This window comes from Lepus europaeus, chromosome 13, assembly GCF_033115175.1.
Source record: "Lepus europaeus isolate LE1 chromosome 13, mLepTim1.pri, whole genome shotgun sequence".
NCBI classification, from domain to species: domain Eukaryota; kingdom Metazoa; phylum Chordata; class Mammalia; order Lagomorpha; family Leporidae; genus Lepus; species Lepus europaeus.
The window spans coordinates 33,559,883-33,578,436 of NC_084839.1; the positions used below are offsets into that span (position 1 = coordinate 33,559,883).

Here is an 18,554-nt window from a genome sequence, read left to right on the forward strand (position 1 = left end):
GCTGGCGCTGTGGCATAGCAGGTTAAGCAGCAGTTTGCAGTGCCAGCATCCCATATGGGTGCCAGTTCGAGTCCCGGCTGCTCCACTTCCAATCCGGCTCCCTGATAATGTGCCTGGGAAAGTAGTAGAAAATGTCCCAAGTTCTCAGGCCCCTGCCCCACAGGAGAGACTCAGATGAAGCTACTGGCTCCTAGCTTTGGCCTGGCCCAGCCATGGCTGTTGCAGCCATTTAGGGACTGAACCAACAAATGGAAGAATTCTCTCTGCCTGTCTCTACCTATCTCTCTGTAACTCTGCCTTTCCAAGAAATAAAATAAATCTTTTTTAAAAAGTTGATGAAGTCCCACACGACAATAACTCCTCAAACTAAAGATGAAGTTCTCAATTACATAAGGTGATGAATAGGCCAATGGCTTCAGGTTTTCAGTGAGAGAAAGGATGAAGAATGTCAAAGGCAGTTGACAGCTGTCTAGAATCTCCAGCGGCTTAATGAGATAAAATGTAAAATGCTGCCAGCTGGGGGCGCCCTCGTCACAGCTTTTGCTGCCCACTGTAAGCAACACAGCTGCACTCCCACTGTGACAGCACATCCCACCAAAGAGAGGCTGGAGCCAAATGGGAAACTGTTGACAGCTGAGGAGAGAGCCCCTGGGCACAGCATCTGCACATGAAAATGTTCTTCACAACACTGCGTTCACGCCCAGGGCTGCAGCCAAGGTGCAGGTGTAACAATGCAGTCTGGGAAAGCTACACCTGACATTTCTAAAAACAGCTGAGCAGTTAAAAGGTTTTGAAAAGCAAGTTTCTGATGAGATCTTAGTATATACTGAATCGATCTTCTGTATATAAAGATAATTGGAAATGAAAAAAAAAAAAAAAAACCAAAAAAACCCTGGTGTTAAATTGGAAATGGCATAGAAAATTAATTAAAAAAATATATTATGTAGCGGCAAGATGGCGGAATAGGAAGGGAGCACATTGATAGTTCGTCAAGACACACGTTAATATAAGTGGAGATACTGCAGGGTCAAGGAAGAGTAGGGGAAGAAACAGCAGAGGAAACTCTTCCGGAACTAGTGATTCACAGTGGACCTGCGTGGAGAGCGTGGGAGCCCAAGTTCGGGACACCAGCGGCAGACTCAACGCACCAGCGCTGGAACGCGAGGTGAGCCGAACCTCCATAGCCCGAGATACCAGCAGGCAAGCGGAAAGAGGAGACTAGAGGGAACGAGGCTTGAAACTCCATGGGGAAAAGTTCACCAGGCTAACTAGAAGAGAGAGAGGGAAAAAAAAAAAGTGACCAATACGGACACTAGTTTCTCTCTCTCCGTTCACCCCTCAAAGGCGAGCAAGACAAAGAGCAGGCGCCATTTTGGAGATATGTCATAAGCAGGGTGACCTCAGGTCTGCACCGGCCCTGAGCCTAGCAGAAAAACCTGACTCTGGGGAGAGGGGTGAAATAATAGGAGATTAGGATCTAACTTGGCAACCCAGTGGGAGACTGCAGGAGAATTGGAGCCCACACTGAGGGCAGCAGAGATTCCCTGTGTGGTCCTAGGGAAAGAGCTTCCAATCTCTGGCTCCTGTGGGTATATCATTTGTCTGCTAACTACCTCCAAGTATGTTCAGCTGTGTGGAATTACTTCCCTTTTGAATCAAAAAAAAAAAAAAAAGAAAGAAAGAAAAAGAAAGAGAGATTTACCACGCCTAACCTGGGAGTGTCATCTTTGACACACCCTCAGCCCTGAGGAACCAAACACAGCTCTCAGTCCACACTCATCTCAAGCCTCTAAGGCTCCACCGAAAGCAGACAGTCCACTTAATATAGAGCCATAGTGTAACAAGAAAAAACACCACAGTGAAGAAACCAAATATCTCCAACATGCCAAACAACAAATGCAAAAATCGAGGTAACAAGAACAAGGAAGACACTATGACGCCCCCAAATGAAAAAGACACCCCAATGCAAGATTATGAAGATGATGAAATAGAAGAAATGCAAGAAGCGGATCTCAAAAAATTGATAAGAACATTAAGAAGTTCTCAAAAACAAATTCTTGAATTACAGAAATCCTTAATGGACAAGATAGAAAATCTCTCTCGTGAAAATGAAATATTAAGGAGGAATCAAAATGAAATGAAACAACTAGTGGAACAAGAAACTGAGATAGTGACGAGAAATCATAATGAAATGAAGAATTCAATAGATCAAATGACAAACACATTAGAGAGCCTTAAAAACAGAATGGGCGAAGCAGAAGAGAGAATATCGGACTTAGAAGACAGAGAACAGGAAAGGAAACAGGCAAAGCAAAGAAAAGAAGAAGAAATCAGAAATCTAAAAAATATTGTCGGGAATCTACAGGATACTATTAAAAAACCCAACATTCGGGTTCTAGGAGTTCCTGAAGGCATGGAGAGGGAGAAAGGATTAGAAGGCATTTTCAGTGAGATACTAGCAGAAAATTTCCCAGGTTTGGAGAAGGACAGAGGCATCTTAGTACAGGAAGCTTATAGAACCCCTAATAAACATGACCAAAAGAGATCCTCACCACGACACATTGTAATCAAACTCACCACAGTGAAACATAAAGAAAAGATTCTAAAAGGTGCAAGAGAGAAACGTCAGATTACTCTTAGAGGATCTCCAATTAGACTCACAGCAGACTTCTCATCAGAAACCCTACAAGCTAGAAGGGAATGGCGAGACATAGCCCAGGTACTAAGAGAGAAAAACTGCCAGCCCAGAATATTATATCCTGCAAAGCTCTCATTTGTGAATGAAGGTGAAATTAAGACTTTTCATAGCAAACAGAAACTGAAAGAATTTGTTGCCACTCATCCTGCCCTGCAAAAGATGCTTAAAGATGTGTTACACACAGAAACACAGAAACATGGTCACCAATATGGAAGAAGGTAAAGGAAGGAAACCTCACAGCAAAAGATCACAGGAAGCTCAATTTCTCTTTGACATAGAATTAAACTCTGATGCTCTGTTAAAGCAATGTGTTAAAGTAATCTATTATGTTCTCTTGATGTCTGTTAAATTCTAATTGTTCAAAAACAGCTGAATTTTTATTAAGAGCTATGGGTTATGTAAATATGTGCTTATTTTCAAAGATTTGAATAATCACCTTGTAACAAGATCAAATTTGGTCTATGAGTTTATAATTTTAAACATGGCGACTTAAAGTCTTTTGTCATCCACAGTTATATATGATTTGCTGCTCATAAAACTAAAGCGTTGTTGGTTCTGTGTGTAGCTGTCCTCCTATAGGTTCCTATGGACTTTTTCCAGCCACTTCCATTGTATTCAGTACTTTGGGATGGCTCTGTAAACAGATGAAGCCAATAATGTATTAACAGTACCAACTGAGAGAAAGTATGGTTAACTGAGGTTACTAAAAAAGCAATTCAAATCAATTGGCAATCTACAAAAAGAGTTAAAGATTTTAAAAGCTATTATTAAAATTGCTATATTGGTCTATTATGCTATGTTATATGTGTGTACATATTGTATGTCCACATGGGGAAATTTTATTAAGAGTTTTATTTTAAATGGCTTATAGATAAGATTGTCCATAAATTTAAGCTGCTAAAATCAATCAAAGATGCATTTTAATTTGTGTGACCTGAATCTGTGTATCATATGTTTTAAACTTGTTGGTAGAAAGAAACTAAAAACATTTTATATGGTTGTGCTTAAGTTTACTGGTTAAACAAACTACACCATGTTAGATATTTAAGAGGTGTTTTCAAATACATGATTCTTAAAATTTATAGACGGCATTGGACCTTCTGGTAAATGTTTTCTTAAGTTGTTATCTAATGGTTGAAACTGTTTGCTAAGTATTCATGTGATATTGCTATTGTCAGCAAGCGATCTAGGACTTGCTCCCTCATTTCTCTATTCTAAGCCCAACTTGTTCTTTCATTTCTCTATTCTCTTCAAGCTAGGAAACGAATTCTATTATGAAGGAATCTGTAGGACGCACAATTTAATCTTTAGACCTTATAAAAGAGATGGCTAACATTTTTCTGTAATAGCATAGCCAAAATAAGAGGTTAAATAATAATCTCATAGCTAGATTCACTTCGCCATCAGCAAAGTATACAGTAAGTAGAAAAAACCTCCCTTTCAGACCAAAGGGAAAGAAAGTTTTAAAGTGAGAATATAATTTTCCTCATAGGCATTGTCTACCTTAGAAAAACTACTACAGAACATGCCTGTGACTATAGACTTGTAGTTCAGGCCACCGAAGATTAGAGATGGGACACGGGCACTCCCTTGACTTGCATCCTCTGGTCTGCTTTAACACAAACCAGGAGGAAAAGAAAGCTAGGCATCAGAAGCAATGGGTGGCAGGCCTATTAATGGCTGATCTGTACAGTGAGCTGCCCTCAAGGAGACCCAACAGGCCAGTCCACTGCAGTGGCTTTCAATGTGGTAAGCCTGGGCTTCAGCAGAAGTCAGCTTGTGAAGAGCCCTGGCAGCTCTGCCAGGAGTTGGATCACTGGAAATGGACCTGCCCTGGAGTCGAAGGATGCCCAGGTCAGAGCCACAGATCTTATTGGCTCTAAGCTGAAAAGCCCTTCACTCAGCCCAACTTCCAAAGTGACCACTGCAGCTGAGGGGATGGCCAAGTAGGGTCAGCAACATTGCAGGCAGAACTGTAAATTTCTTGTTAGAGATGCCCCCTGCCTTTACCTGGCCAGCTCTCCTCCCAGGCCAGCCAAGTAATGAAAGTCAACAGAGTGCCTTCCCCTAGGAGGTTCACACCTCCCTTAGGATATACCCCATGTGAAGAGATCGATAGGTCTGGGCCTCTTAACTTACAAGGCCTAAAGCCCACCAGATTATTATCAAGCCACTTCTGACAGGTTCTATTTGCCTCTCAATCAGAAAACTTAATTGTAGCTTAGACAGCACCTTTCTTAGCTCCTCTAATAATGACTCTGTCCTTTGTTCTAGACCCTGTCTAGCACACTTGGGCCTCATTCCTTTGTAATCATAACCTCTACTCTACCACCAATGGCTCTACTCCCAACCTGTGTGTACTGATGGTCCTCTTCCCCATTTAATGCTGTATAATTGTTCAAACCTGGATAATGCCACTCTTAGGATCATTGGTTACTATCCTCACCCTGTCTTTTATGACCTTGTCTAAATATGATCAGAGTCGGCAAACTTGGAAGGCTTCCATAGCCTTGGCAACTCATGACGACAGCCTAGGGTGGTTACTGGTGCCATAAACTAGAGTGTCAATTTGTTGGGTCAACAACAGGAGCCACTGTGCACTTGCTCCTCATGTGGGATCTCTGTCCTTAATGTGCTGTACATTTTGATTTAATGCTATAACTAGTACTCAAACAGTATGTTTCACTTTGTGTGTCTATGTGAGTGCAAACTGTTGAAACCTTTATACTAAATTGATCTTCTGTATATAAAGAGAATTGAAAATGAATCTTGATGCAAATGGAAGGGGAGAGGGAGCGGGAGAGGGGAGGGTTGCGGGTGGGAGGGAAGTTATGGGAGGGGGAAGCCACTGTAATCCATAAGCTGTACACTGGAAATTTATATTCATTAAATAAAAGTTTTAAAAAAAAAAGAAAAAAAATATATTATGTAGGATCTCTGCCTTTAATGTGCTGTACACTCTTATTTAATGCTATAACTAGTACTCCAACAGTATTTTTTTCACTTTGTGTTGCTATATGGGGGCAAACTGTTGAAATCTTTACCTAATATATACTAAACTGATCTTCTGTATATAAAGAGAATTGAAAATGAATCTTGATGTGATTGGAAGGGGAGAGGGAGCGGGAAAGGGGAGGGTTGCGGGTGGGAGGGAAGTTATGGGAGGGGGGAAGCCAGTGTAACCCATAGCTGTACTTTGGAAATTTATATTCATTAAATAAAAGTTTAATAAATAAAAAAAAAAAAGAAAAGCAAGTTTCAAGCAAAGGAAAAAAAAAACCTGTTCATTGCCCCCTTATGTGCATAATGGAGACAGAACGTTGTCTGTCAGGTGGTGGTGACTTAAATGTGTACCTCGTGGTCTGACCAAGTGGCTCCCACACACTAAATGACAGTTTCCTGCCATCCAATTATGGTTATGAGGATCTCTTTCTACTTACCCTAAATTCATGTTCATGCTGTTTTCAGTATCCGAATTACTGCTCTCAGGATCATAATCATACCCGTCCCAACAACCGTAGTAGTGAACAATATTGGGATGAGTGAGTGCTGCTAATGCTTTGACTTCACGCTCTGCCTTCCTAGTAAAGAGGAACAGAGAACATGAGCCTGTCAGTCAGCATCCCTGACAGTAACTGGGAACCACCTCAAGTCACAGCGGACAGCTCTCCCCACTCCCCCAGAAACAATCGTGCTGATTCCCACGACAAGTCTTAGAGAGAGGACAGGAGAGCTTGAGAAGAAATAAACAACCATACAGGGAATTTATGTATTATATCAAAGACAAAGCAATGACTAAATTCCAAATATCAGACAACTTAAAAATAGTATGTGTAGTCTTGGAAATGCCAGCACTGCCATTTTTTATGGCTAAACCACACATTATATTTTGTTTAGGCTTGTGTTAAAGTCGTAAGATTTCACAAGCAAGCCCCATTTGGACAGCAAGGGCAGGTGATCCACACAGCATGAAAAACCTAATTCAGAATTTTCTATGTGTAGAGAAACACACAAAGGACATGATTTGTGTAGAGTAGAAACTTGGCTGCACACTGTGGGAGCTGTAGAAGAGAATACTGTCAAAAGCCAAGATGCTTCCAGAAGCTAAATGTGGCCAATAAACTTGAGATTCCAAAAATGAGGTAGGATAAATATCGTACAACTTTAATTTTTAACTTAAAAAAGTTCTATGTGACATAAAATTTGTAAAATTCAAGAGAAAATTGCTGATACCTCAACATTCCTAAAATAATGTCATTGCTTTGGATTACTTATATTTTTCTACATCTGGTATATATTTGTAATTATAGTATATAATTTTCTTTTTTCACATAACATGCTATCTTTATAGTTTTCCTTGTAAAAATAAATGTTACTTATAATCTTTAAATGTGAGATTTCAAAAACACAAAAAAGTAGGGCAAATACTCTAGGAAATTGTTATCGACTCCTGGCCAATCTTCTTTCTTCTGCACTCATACCCTCTTGCTCACCCTCCCCTGGATTATTCTGAAGCAACTTCCAACAGTATATCATCTCAAGTGAAAACACTACAGTATGCAATATTAACTTTTAGGCTGCCATATAATCATTGATCGGGCTAGGAATCAAAACAATGTAATCATTTCTTTTTTTATTTTTTATTTTATTTATTTTTTTATTTTTGACAGGCAGAATGGATAGTGAGAGAGAGAGACAGAGAGGAAGGTCTTCCTTTTTGCCGTTGGTTCACCCTCCAATGGCCGCTGTGGCCGGCGCATCGCGCTGATCCGAAGCCAGGAGCCAGGTGCTTCTCCTGGTCTCCCATGCGGGTGCAGGGCCCAAGCATTTGGGCCATCCTCCACTGCCTTCCCGGGCCATAGCAGAGAGCTGGCCTGGAAGAGGGGCAACCGGGATAGAATCCGGCGCCCCAACCGGGACTAGAACCCGGTGTGCCGGCACCACAGGGTGGAGGATTAGCCTGTTAAGCCACAGCGCCGGCCTATAATCATTTCTTTATAACTATTTTGCTCATTCTCATTTTTCACTATTATGAATGAAACTTATTTATATCTTCTTGTAGCTAGACATAATTTGGATAATATTACTACAGCATGTCCTCAGACTGAAAATTCTTGGGTCAAAGTACATAAATATTTTTATGACTCTGAATTTATATGAGGGTACTTCAAAAAGTTCATGAAAAATGGAATTTAAAAAATGAGTTTACTTTGGTGAAAAAATAAAGATTTTAAAACCTAGTTTTTTCACAATACACACTGTTCACAAACTTCTTGAAGATCTTTCATATTTTAAGTATATTTTTAAAATGCTTAAAATTTATAGGCCACTAGCAGTGCCTAAAATACTACTGCACCTTCATCAACATTTTTAATTACCATTTTTAAAAATTGCCTTTTAATAGAATGAGCAACAGGAAGCCGGTGCTGTGGCGCAGCGGTTTTTAACACCCTGGCCTGAAGCGCCAGCATCCCATGAGTGCCAATGTGAGACCTGGCTGCTCCACTTCTGATCCAACTCTGTGCTATGGCTGGGAAAGCAGTAGAAGATGGCCCAAGTCCTTGGGCCCCTGCACCCATGTGGGAGACCCAGAAGAAGCTCCTGGCTCTTGGCTTCGGATCAGCGCAGCTCCAGCCGTTGTGGCCAATTGGGGAGTGAACCAGCGGATGGAAGACCTGTCTCCCTCTCTGCCTCTCCTCTCTCTGTGTAGCTCTGACTTTCAAATAAGTAAATAAATCTTAAAAAAAAAAAATAGAATGAACAACAGTACTTCACTCCTGTAACCTAAAACAATGAAGAAAAAGCCTCATTTTGATGTTGAGTAGGTAGGAGAGTATTTCAAATGCAAGGGATAGTCCACAGACAGGAAGTGGGTTTGACTGCAATAAAGAAGTAGGACTCTATGCCTACTTCTCCTTTGCTCTTGTCACTTTACTTAGCCCAGATCCCTTTTCTATCTCTTCCTCTAGTATTTGAGAGACTGGTCTGGCCAAGTTACATACAGTAACAGGTGACAGAGAGCAACAAGCAAGACTGGTGTCTTCTTTCCTATGTGTTTTCCTTTCTGAAGACGTGTGCTACCTAATGGGCATGGGAGGGGCAGACACATCATAAACATAGCAACATAAAACATAGAGAAAACATGTAAGCAATTGGTTATAGTGGGAACACAGTGGATTGGCACCCCAGAGAAAGCATTCTAAATCTCCATTTTGTTATATGCTAAATAGTGTCCAAAGATCGTTCTCATCAATTCCTTCCCTTCACACACACACACACACACACACATCCGCTGCTAGAAATGAAGAAGCAGACCCTGTCTGTCCTCCCCTTGAATCTCAGTTGGCCTTAGTGACTTGTGTAACCAACATAATGTGGTAGAAGTGACATTCTAGAACTTTCAAAAGAAGCCTCGACACTCTCCTGGTCTCTTGCAAGACTGGTTCTGGGAACAAATCCTTCTTGAAACATGGCCTTTAAGTGGTGAATTTAAGGTGAGAAGCCCAGGTCACCTGAGGAGGCCATTAGGAGGTGCTCTGCTTGACAGTCCCAGCTGAACTCCCAGCCCACAGACAGCACCACCTGCTGCCCATCTTGGATATCCAACCTGACCAAAAACAAGGCTGGGAGAAGCCATGCAAGAACTGCCCAACCCACAGGACCAGAGGAGACAACAAATTGCTCTTTTTAAGTCACTGCATCTTGGGAGGGTTGTATTATGTAATGGTAGATAACCAGAACAACTATCAACTAGCATTTACCTTGGGCAAATCAGTTCACATCTTTGGATGTCAGTCTCCTCTATAAAATGAGACTAGAAAATCTCAAAAAGTCACCTTAAATCCAATAATTCCATAGCTTCAGCTTCCAAGGCAGCCTCAAAGGGATGATCAATAGTAGATCCATTTTTTAGAACTGAAATACCTACACTAAAGTGAGATCATTTCAGAGTAAGCCACACTCCTCTGGGTAGAAGGAAGTGTTTAAGGGTGATCAGGAAGAAGAAAATGACATGCTGCTGAAGAAGAGAAACACAAAAAAGAATAGTGACGTTTCAACAGGCCTTCTCACTTAAAAAACTATGACATTCACTACTTACTCACTATTATATTTAACACGTTTGATAACATAAGTCTTTCCATCAATTCTGTGCTTTGCTTTGAAAACTTGGCCAAATCCACCTGCGCCAATTGGTTCTATTTCTTTAAAATCTTTGGCGAACCTTGAAGATAAAAACCATAATTATTCTGAGATCGTGCAGTTCATCCCTTCCTCTCTAGTTTTCCCCTTAATGCCACTTGTGAAATGGTCTGTATAACGAACACAGTTCTCCCCTTCCAAAAAAGAGTCTTATTTTGCAGATTGACTCACAAAGGGTAATTTCTCCCATGGAGAAGCCAACATCACGGATCACCCCTGTGAGTCACAGTCAACTCATGCCTGTACAAAAGCCATGACAAAGGCTCAAATCACAAGTAATAAAACTTTAGAAAGAACCACCATATAGTGTTGCACAGACAACACCAAGCTGTTAGAACAGACACAAACAGATACATTGAGCCTGTCTTAGTTTATCATTACTTTGTTTTCTCTTCTCTCTCATGCCCTACATCCCATCATTAAGTCTTGCCAACTCTACTTCCAAAAAATAACACTGGCAGGGAGACCATTGGGCATAGCATTTGGTTAGGATGCCCAAATCCCACACAGGAGTGCCTGGTTCAAGTCCCAGATCCTCTGCTTCTAATCCAGTTTTCTAATGTGCACCCTGGGAGGCAGCAGGTTATGGCTCAAGTGTTTGGGTCCCTACCACCCAGGTAAGAGGCTCAGATTGAGTTCTGGGCTCCTGGCTTCAGCCCAGTGCCCAGACCTTGGTGTTGTAGGTATTTGCTTTCAATATTAAAAACTTCCATAGATTTCAAAGAGATTCACCAAAGCATCACATTTTCCACATTCCAAGTGGAATCACATAAACTTTGTTTTTCCAAAAGACAATGGTCCTTTGTGGGCCTGCTTATGCTACAATTAAATTGTTTGGGTGGAAATATAATTTAAACTTAGAATAAGCCCTTACAAAATTTTGTCAAATGAACAAAAAAATTTTTTTAAAAATTCTACTTCACCATCTTACCCTACCTGTGGTTCGCAGTATACTTGCTTGCTTCTTTATCAGGTGGGTTAAATACAGGCGCCAAATTCCTAAAAATTCAGAAAAGACTTTAAAACAAATCATACTGCAAACAAATATAACTTGTTTTATGCCTTTTACTGGGCTTTTTACATTTTGAGTCAACTATTATAACAGGGTAGCAACTATTAGCCTTTTTCATTACAAAACTATATACACATATGGTTGCTCTCTAGTAATTTTTCACCCCTTTCCTGGCTGCTGCTTTCATTTAACACCCTCATTACTGGCATGCCGCTAGTCTCTCCTTTTCTTTCTCCTAACTCAAGACCTCAGAAGCACAGGTCCTGCACCTTCATCCAGGTCGTTACGCCTTACCGGTAATGAGTTGCTGCAATTGGAGGTTCAAACACCACCTAAAACTAAACTTACCCAAATTGCTACGAACCCCTCAAGTCTTCAGCTTCTGGAACACCACCAGTACCATGACTCTTGTCTGCATCCTGTCCAAAATGGAGTGATCTTGAAAACTCTTCCCCTTTGCTTTTTCTTCTACCTCTCGCCAAGCTACTGGAACTCGATTTCTTCAAGCCACGTTCACTCTTCCTTTATAGCCATTCTCAAAAATTCTCTTCATCCCTCCCCACTGCCAGACTAACTGTGGCTACAGGCCTAATTATCTCACAAGCACAGCTCTCTTCCTTCCATCCAAACTTCCATATCAGCAATCATTTTTCCTCTCTGCTGCTCAGGGTGGAGTGGTGGCTCATGATGGCACCTGTTACCAGCTCATGCTCATTTCTGACAACATGTACAACCTTGCTTCTATCTTCAGGTAAAGAAACCAACCCAACAAAATTTATCTAACATTTAATCAGATTGACCAGAGTTATCATACTAATTTTACTCTACCAACTTGTCTGCAAAATAATGCACTTCTCTTGAAAAGTCTTGCTTCCCTGTCAACTCGTCCACAGACCATCCTTAACTGATCACTAGCAATATGCCAAAATGGATTTAGGTCTACAGCATAGTATAGGCCTATATTCAATTATTTCTCTCCATATTTAAATGGTTTGTAAATTTAAAGCTTTTTGTGAACCTCTAGCATGCTTTCTACTTTTGAAACTCAAGTAAGAGTGTACACTACAAACACTGAAGACTTGATAAAGTCCATAGACCAAGACAGAAATAAAACTTCCAAATATTTTCAATACATGATGATACTAACCTTTTTATCTTCTTATGATTATTTCCGAAGACATTCTATAATAAAAAAAAAAATAGGAAAAGTTTCAGAGGATTAAATCAATCATCTAGCTCTCTCTTGCTATTCCCCTTTTACTTCTAGCTGGCTCTCTGCCACATTTCTTAGCTCGTAGGTTAACAGCTTTGGGGCAAGCATTTGGCCTACAGGTTCAGACATCACATTCCATCAGAGTGCCTGGGTTCAATACCTAGCTCCAGCTCCTGACTCCTCCTTCCTGCTAATGTAGAGCCTGGGAGGCAGCAGTTATTGCATTCCTGCTACCCATGTGGAAAACTAGGATTGAGTTCCTGGCTCCTGACTTCTGACCTGGCCAACTCAGCCACTGTGAACATTTGGGGAGTGAGAGAGGATGGGTTCGTGTGTGCTCTCACTCTCTCTCTTTTATTATCTCTCTTAGACTCTCAAGTAAAAGAATAAATGAATATTTTTTCAAAAAAAAAAAAAGTTAATACCCTCACCAATATTTGTATTCTCACCAAGCACTGGTATCTAACTGTTGGTTTGATTTGTATTTTTTGACTCTTAGTAAAGAAAAGCATCTTTCCATGGGTGTTCCCCTCTGAGCATTTCTTCTCTAAATTGTTTGTTAGAGACATTTTATATTTTCCTCTTGAGTTGCTTTTTCCTATGTAGTTATTTATCAAAATAGTTATTTGACATTGAACCTCACTGTAAAAATGACCTGATTTTTGAGAAACTCACTGAGTTTTGGAGGAACCTATTGAGGTTCCTTCTGATTTTTTTTTTAAACATTTATTTATTTATTTAAAAGGCAGAGTTATAGGGAGGCAGAGACTGAGAGAGTTAGGGAGATCTTCCATCTGCTGGTCCACTCCCCAAATGGCCCCAACAGCTGGAGCTGGGCAGTTCCAAAGCCAGGAGCCAGGAGCCAGGAGCTTCCTCCAGGTCCCCCATGCAGGTGCAGGGGCCCAAGGACCCGGGCTATCTTCCACTGCTTTCCCAAGCCATAGCAGGAAGCTAGATTGGAAGTGGAGCAGCCAGGACATGAACAGCGCCCACATGGGATGCTGATACTGCATGTGGTGGCTTTACCCACTATGCCACAGTGCCAGCCCCTCTTCTGATTTTTTAAAACAAGAGCAGATCTATAGTAGAATACAAACCTCAAATATTGTCCATTTGGTAGGAAAGAAAAAAAGATCACAGAAAGATATATATATATATATATATATATATATATATACACAGAGGGAGTAGGGAAAGTTGGGAAGGAGGTATAGAATTTTGCATGTGAGTAGGGGTTAATAAAATGAGACACAGCGAAAAGCTGTCTGAAATACATACTATTATGTTGTAAGAGTACATAAGATAAAAATATAAAAATTACAGTGGGATGCAAAGGTCACTTTTAAATGAGGAAACGAACAGGAAAACAAGATGAAGTAGGAATCTTGGAGACTAATACTGTACCATAGAAGATGACGAAGAATTGTTTAAACAGTCATCGTTATAACTTTCTGGTGCAGTTGCTGAAAAGTCATTTTCAGATGGTGATTCAGAACCCCTAAAGAAAGGGGAAGAGCTGTTAGTTTATGAAGCATTTTATCAGTAATTTCTTTCTCTAAATTTCCTTTAACCACTAAATATTTTCATAAAAATTACTTTTTCCAAGAGCAGTTTGAGTATGTTAAATATCACAATGGTCTGTCCTAACTTACCATGTGTGTGATACCAAAGCGATGTTTCTGAAGTCATTAGTTGTAGTAGCAACAGAACCAGGAGAAGTAAAGTTAGCTGCCTGAAATGAAGAGTAGTCCTCAATAGGTATAAATGCAATTACATTACTTCCCTACCATGGCTTAGTCTCTGGGCCCTAACTACCACATTTACTTTTCCACAGACCAAATCTACGATCATCAGCAATGACAATATTAACATACTTTTTAATGGATGTTGAATCTGTATTTTAAAAACAACCCTGGGTGGCCAGTAGAACTTGCTACCCTCCGGGAGCTTCCTGCCCCCATGGCTCCTGGCTCCCTGATGAAACACAGAATAGAACAACCATTTTCCTATGCAACTGGCTGCTCCAGCCTTATGTAAACAATTCTAACTTCAAATCAACATCAGAGGAAATTGGAAAATACGAAAAGTGAAATCTAGAGGCAGTTCCTACATACCATTAAGGTTCCTTCCGATAGTATCTTATGATATGCAAATTTAGCAGCCAACTGTTTTGCCTCCTGTTTAGTAGAACCAATACCGGTACCATATTCTTTCAGCCCAATTTGGCATTTATACTGAAATCTAGGAGAAATCATGATAAATATTCAAATATCAAAAATACAGTAACTCTAACTTACGATTTGAAAAAAATTACATTAATAAAGGGATCAAGATAATACTAATCTACTATGTAGATTTAGATTTCTTATATAAGTTAAACCCCTCAGGAAGATGGCTGACCAATTTGTCTAAATAACCAAGATTGGCCATATGTCAGCTTGCATTTTCCAGGCAACTGTTTTAACTCTTTGTTGCCTCACTGAAAAGACCTGCACAAAGGTCCTAAACAGTGATTTTTAAAAAAACTTCCCAAAGGTCGATAGAGATGGAAATAGAGAAGAAAGGGGCAGAGATACAGTGAATTTCTCAGACATGTTCAAACAGTAAAGAAAATGCCAATAGACAAAGGAGGGGTTCTACAAGAGAAGAGAGGTTATAGTACTATAGCCTTGTTAGAGTAAAAGTGATGATGGATTTTGCTCTAACTTCAGTATTTTCTGATATTTGCTTATGCATACAAAATTCTAAGAAACTCCCCACAGTACAGGACCCTTGTCCCTACTCTATCTTCATATTAAGTCATATTAATCCACTCTCTCTTCATATTAAAAGTGGTTAGGCAGGTAATCTTGGACAATTATATAATACCTATTTCTAAGGGCCAAAGCAATGGATATGGACATTTATGTCAAGGAGTCACTATATCTTATCACAAAATTATTATTTTATTTCATGTTTCATTGGAGACTATAGAGAACTACCCACTCAACCAGAGTGATCTTCCCCACACAAGACTCTGAATTAAAGAGCTAACATAAGAAACCAAACTCTTTTTATAGCTCCTAACTTGTTCAGACACCACCAAATAGACTTCTCTCTTTTAGGAACCTAATGTTAGAGTGTTTAGTTCAAAGGAATCAAAAAGATGAGCTATGGAGACAGAAAATTATGCTTGACTGATTGAGACCAACCCACAGAATTCACCTTTAATTATTTCAACATAGTGAATATTATCACGTTTTTCTCTCTCTGGTCTGGCCTAAAAACCACCAGAGTTAAAGTAAACAGCTGTGTCACTTCACAGGACAGTGCCCTAAGGTGACAATTTGAACTATTCACCATTTACATTTTTTTTTCCTTCTTCCTCATTTCACTGGTTGGTTGCAGCTGAGAAACAATCTCCCTCATGCTCATTTGCTTTCTGCCATTTTTCAGCTGCAGTCCATTCTCCCCCATAGCCATGAGTCTTGGCTCACTGGCACTATTCTCAGTTATTCTCAAGCTCTATTTCGTCCCTCTCATCAAATGCCTTAAATCCTGGTCCCTTCAGAGTCTAGGGCTAATCCCATTCTTACAGAAACATGGTATTTTCTGTTTATCATTGCTGGGGACAAATAGCTCCTAAATCTGGCCATAGTGGAGAATCATCCTGTAAGTGCAGTAGAGTGATTATCACACAGCAACCGCCATTGTTTTTTTTTTTTAACTTTTATTTAATGAATATAAATTTCCAATGTACAGCTTATGGATTACAATGGCTTCCCCCTGCCATAACTTCCCTCCCACCCGCAACCCTCCCCTTTCCCACTCCCTCTCCCCTTCCATTCACATCGATTCATTTTCAATTCTCTTTATATACAGAAGATCAGTTTAGTTTATATTAAGTAAAGATTTCAACAGTTTGGCCTCACATAGCAACACCAAGTGAAAAATACTTTTGGAGTACTAGTTATAGCATGAGTGAATTAAGCCAGTCCCAAAGACACAAATATCATTTGTTTTCCCTGATTGGCGACAACTAACTGAGCACCAAAGGGGAAACCTGTTGAAGTGAAATGGGCACTATGAGAAACAGTGACTTGATCAGCCCTTGTCCTGACTGTTGATGTACAATGTAAATCTTTATCCATTTTAGTATTTTTTTTGTTCTAGTACTAGTGGTTGAACTCTGTAATTAACACACAATTATTCTTAGGTGTTTAAATTTTAACTGAAAAGTGATCCCTGTTAAATATAAGAGTGGGAAAAAGAGAGGGAGGAGATGTACAATTTGGGGCATGCTCAATCGGACTTGCCCCAAATGATGGAGTTAGAAACGTGCCAGGGGATTCCAATTCAATCCCATCAAGGTGGCATGTACCAATGCCATCTCACTAGTCCAAGTGATCATCTTCAGTTCACAATTGATCACACTGACAGGTCTAAGAGTCAAAGGGATCACACAAACAAGACTAGTGTCTGCTAATACTAACTGATAGAACCAAAAAGGGAGAGAACGATCCAACATGGGAAACAGGGTACACAGCAGACTCATAGAATGGCAGATGTCCTAAAAACACTCTGGCCTCAGAATCAGCCCTTAAGGCATTCAGATCTGGCTGAAGAGCCCATGAGAGTATTTTAGGCATGGAAAGCCAAGACACTCTGAAAAAAAAAAAAAAAAAACCCTAAATGAAAGATCTCTGCGAGTGAGATCCCAGTGGAAAGAACGGGGCCAATCAAAGAAGGAAGTACCTTTCTCTGAAGGGAGGAGAGAACTTCCACTTTGACTATGACCCTGTCGGAATAAGATCGAAGTCGGCAAACCCTAAAGGCTTCCATAGCCTCGGCAACTCATGACTAGAGCCTAGGGAGATTACTGACGCCATAAACAAGAGTGTCAAATTGTTAAATCAACAACAGGAGTCACTGTGTACTTACGTCTCATGTGGGATATGTCCTTAATGTGTTGTCCAATGTGAAGTAATGTTATAACTAGTACTGGGCTGGCGCCGCGGCTCACTAAGCTAATCCTCCGCCTTGCGGCGCCGGCACACTGGGTTCTAGTCCCAGTCGGGGCACCGGATTCTGTCCCAGTTGCCCCTCTTCCAGGCCAGCTCTCTGCTGTGGCCAGGGAGTGCAGTGGAGGATGGCCCAAGTGCTTGGGCCCTGCACCCCATGGGAGACCAGGAGAAGCACCTGGCTCCTGCCATCGGATCAGCGCAGTGCGCCGGCCACAGCGCGCCAACCGCAGCGGCCATTGGAGGGTGAACCAACAGCAAAGGAAGACCTTTCTCTCTGTCTCTCTCTCTCACTGTCCACTCTGCCTTTCAAAAACAAAACAAAACAAACAAACAAAAAAATAACTAGTACTGAAACAGTATTTTTACACCTTGTGTTTCTGTGTGGGTGCAAACTGTTGAAATCTTTACTTAGTATATACTGAATCGATCTTCTGTATATAAAGATAATTGAAAATGAAAAAAAAACTTGGTGTTAAATTGGAAATTGCATAGAAAATTAATCAATTCTTAAAAAAATATCATGTAGGATCTCTGTCCTTAATGTGCTGTACATTGTGTTTTAATGCTATAACTAGTACTCCAACAGCAACCGCCATTGTGACTTCAGCGATAGGGTTATCTCCACACCCTCTGGCAGGGGCACTGTACTCTCTCAGGTGTTCAATAGACTAAACCAGCCAGGTATACCTCAGGAGTATAGTGGATTCCCCCTTATCTATGGGAATCTGTTCCAAGACCCTCCTCAGATGCTTAAAAAGTGCTGAACCTCATATTTGCAATATTTTTCCTGCATACATTCCTACAGTAAAGTTAAATTGATAAATTAGGCACACTTAGAGATTAATGACAGCTAATAATAGAAGAATTATAAAAATATACTGTCATAAGAACTCTATGGGCTTCCTCCAAGATGGTGGAATAGGGAGGGAGCACATTGATAGTCCAGGAAAAGATAGTTTAATAAAAGTGGAGATACTGTAGTTTCAGGGAAGAGTTAGGAAAAAAACTGCAGAGGAAACTACTCTTCCGGAACTAGTGGGACACGGTGGACCTATGTGGAGGGCATGGGCGCCCAGGGCTTGGACCCCAGCCACCAAGTCTATGCTCCAGCGCTGGAAAGGGAGGGGCTTGAGCTCAGAGCTCAGTACTGCCTTCAACTCTGCTCAGCTGTGCGGATTTACTTCCCTTCTGAATAAAAAAAAAAAAAAGAGAGAGAGAGAGAGAATTTACCACACCTAACCTGGGTGTGTCACCGTTGGCACACCCTTAACCCTGAAGAATTGAACAGAGCTCACTGGCCACACCCATCACAAGCCTCTAAGGATCCATCAAAAGCAGACAGTCCACTTAATCTAGGGTCATAGTATACCGAGAAAACCCACCGCAGCAAGGGAAAAAAAAAGAAGAAACAAAACAATATCTCCACAA

The 18,554-nt window shown here is 40.6% G+C and overlaps 1 protein-coding gene across 3 annotated transcripts in view; it reads right to left on the minus strand.

Annotated features, from left to right (window-relative positions):
* EIF2AK2 (eukaryotic translation initiation factor 2 alpha kinase 2) overlaps positions 1 to 18,554 on the minus strand; it is a 51,605-nt gene that overhangs the window by 14,335 nt on the left and 18,716 nt on the right. For all 3 annotated transcript variants that reach the window (XM_062209258.1, XM_062209259.1, XM_062209257.1), the window contains exons 5-11: positions 14,238 to 14,364; positions 13,776 to 13,855; positions 13,528 to 13,621; positions 12,058 to 12,092; positions 10,835 to 10,897; positions 9,798 to 9,920; positions 6,139 to 6,279 (exon numbers count right to left, since the gene is read on the minus strand). In XM_062209258.1, the coding sequence (XP_062065242.1) occupies positions 6,139 to 6,279; positions 9,798 to 9,920; positions 10,835 to 10,897; positions 12,058 to 12,092; positions 13,528 to 13,621; positions 13,776 to 13,855; positions 14,238 to 14,364 (663 nt within the window). The remainder of the gene's footprint in view (positions 1 to 6,138; positions 6,280 to 9,797; positions 9,921 to 10,834; positions 10,898 to 12,057; positions 12,093 to 13,527; positions 13,622 to 13,775; positions 13,856 to 14,237; positions 14,365 to 18,554) is intronic.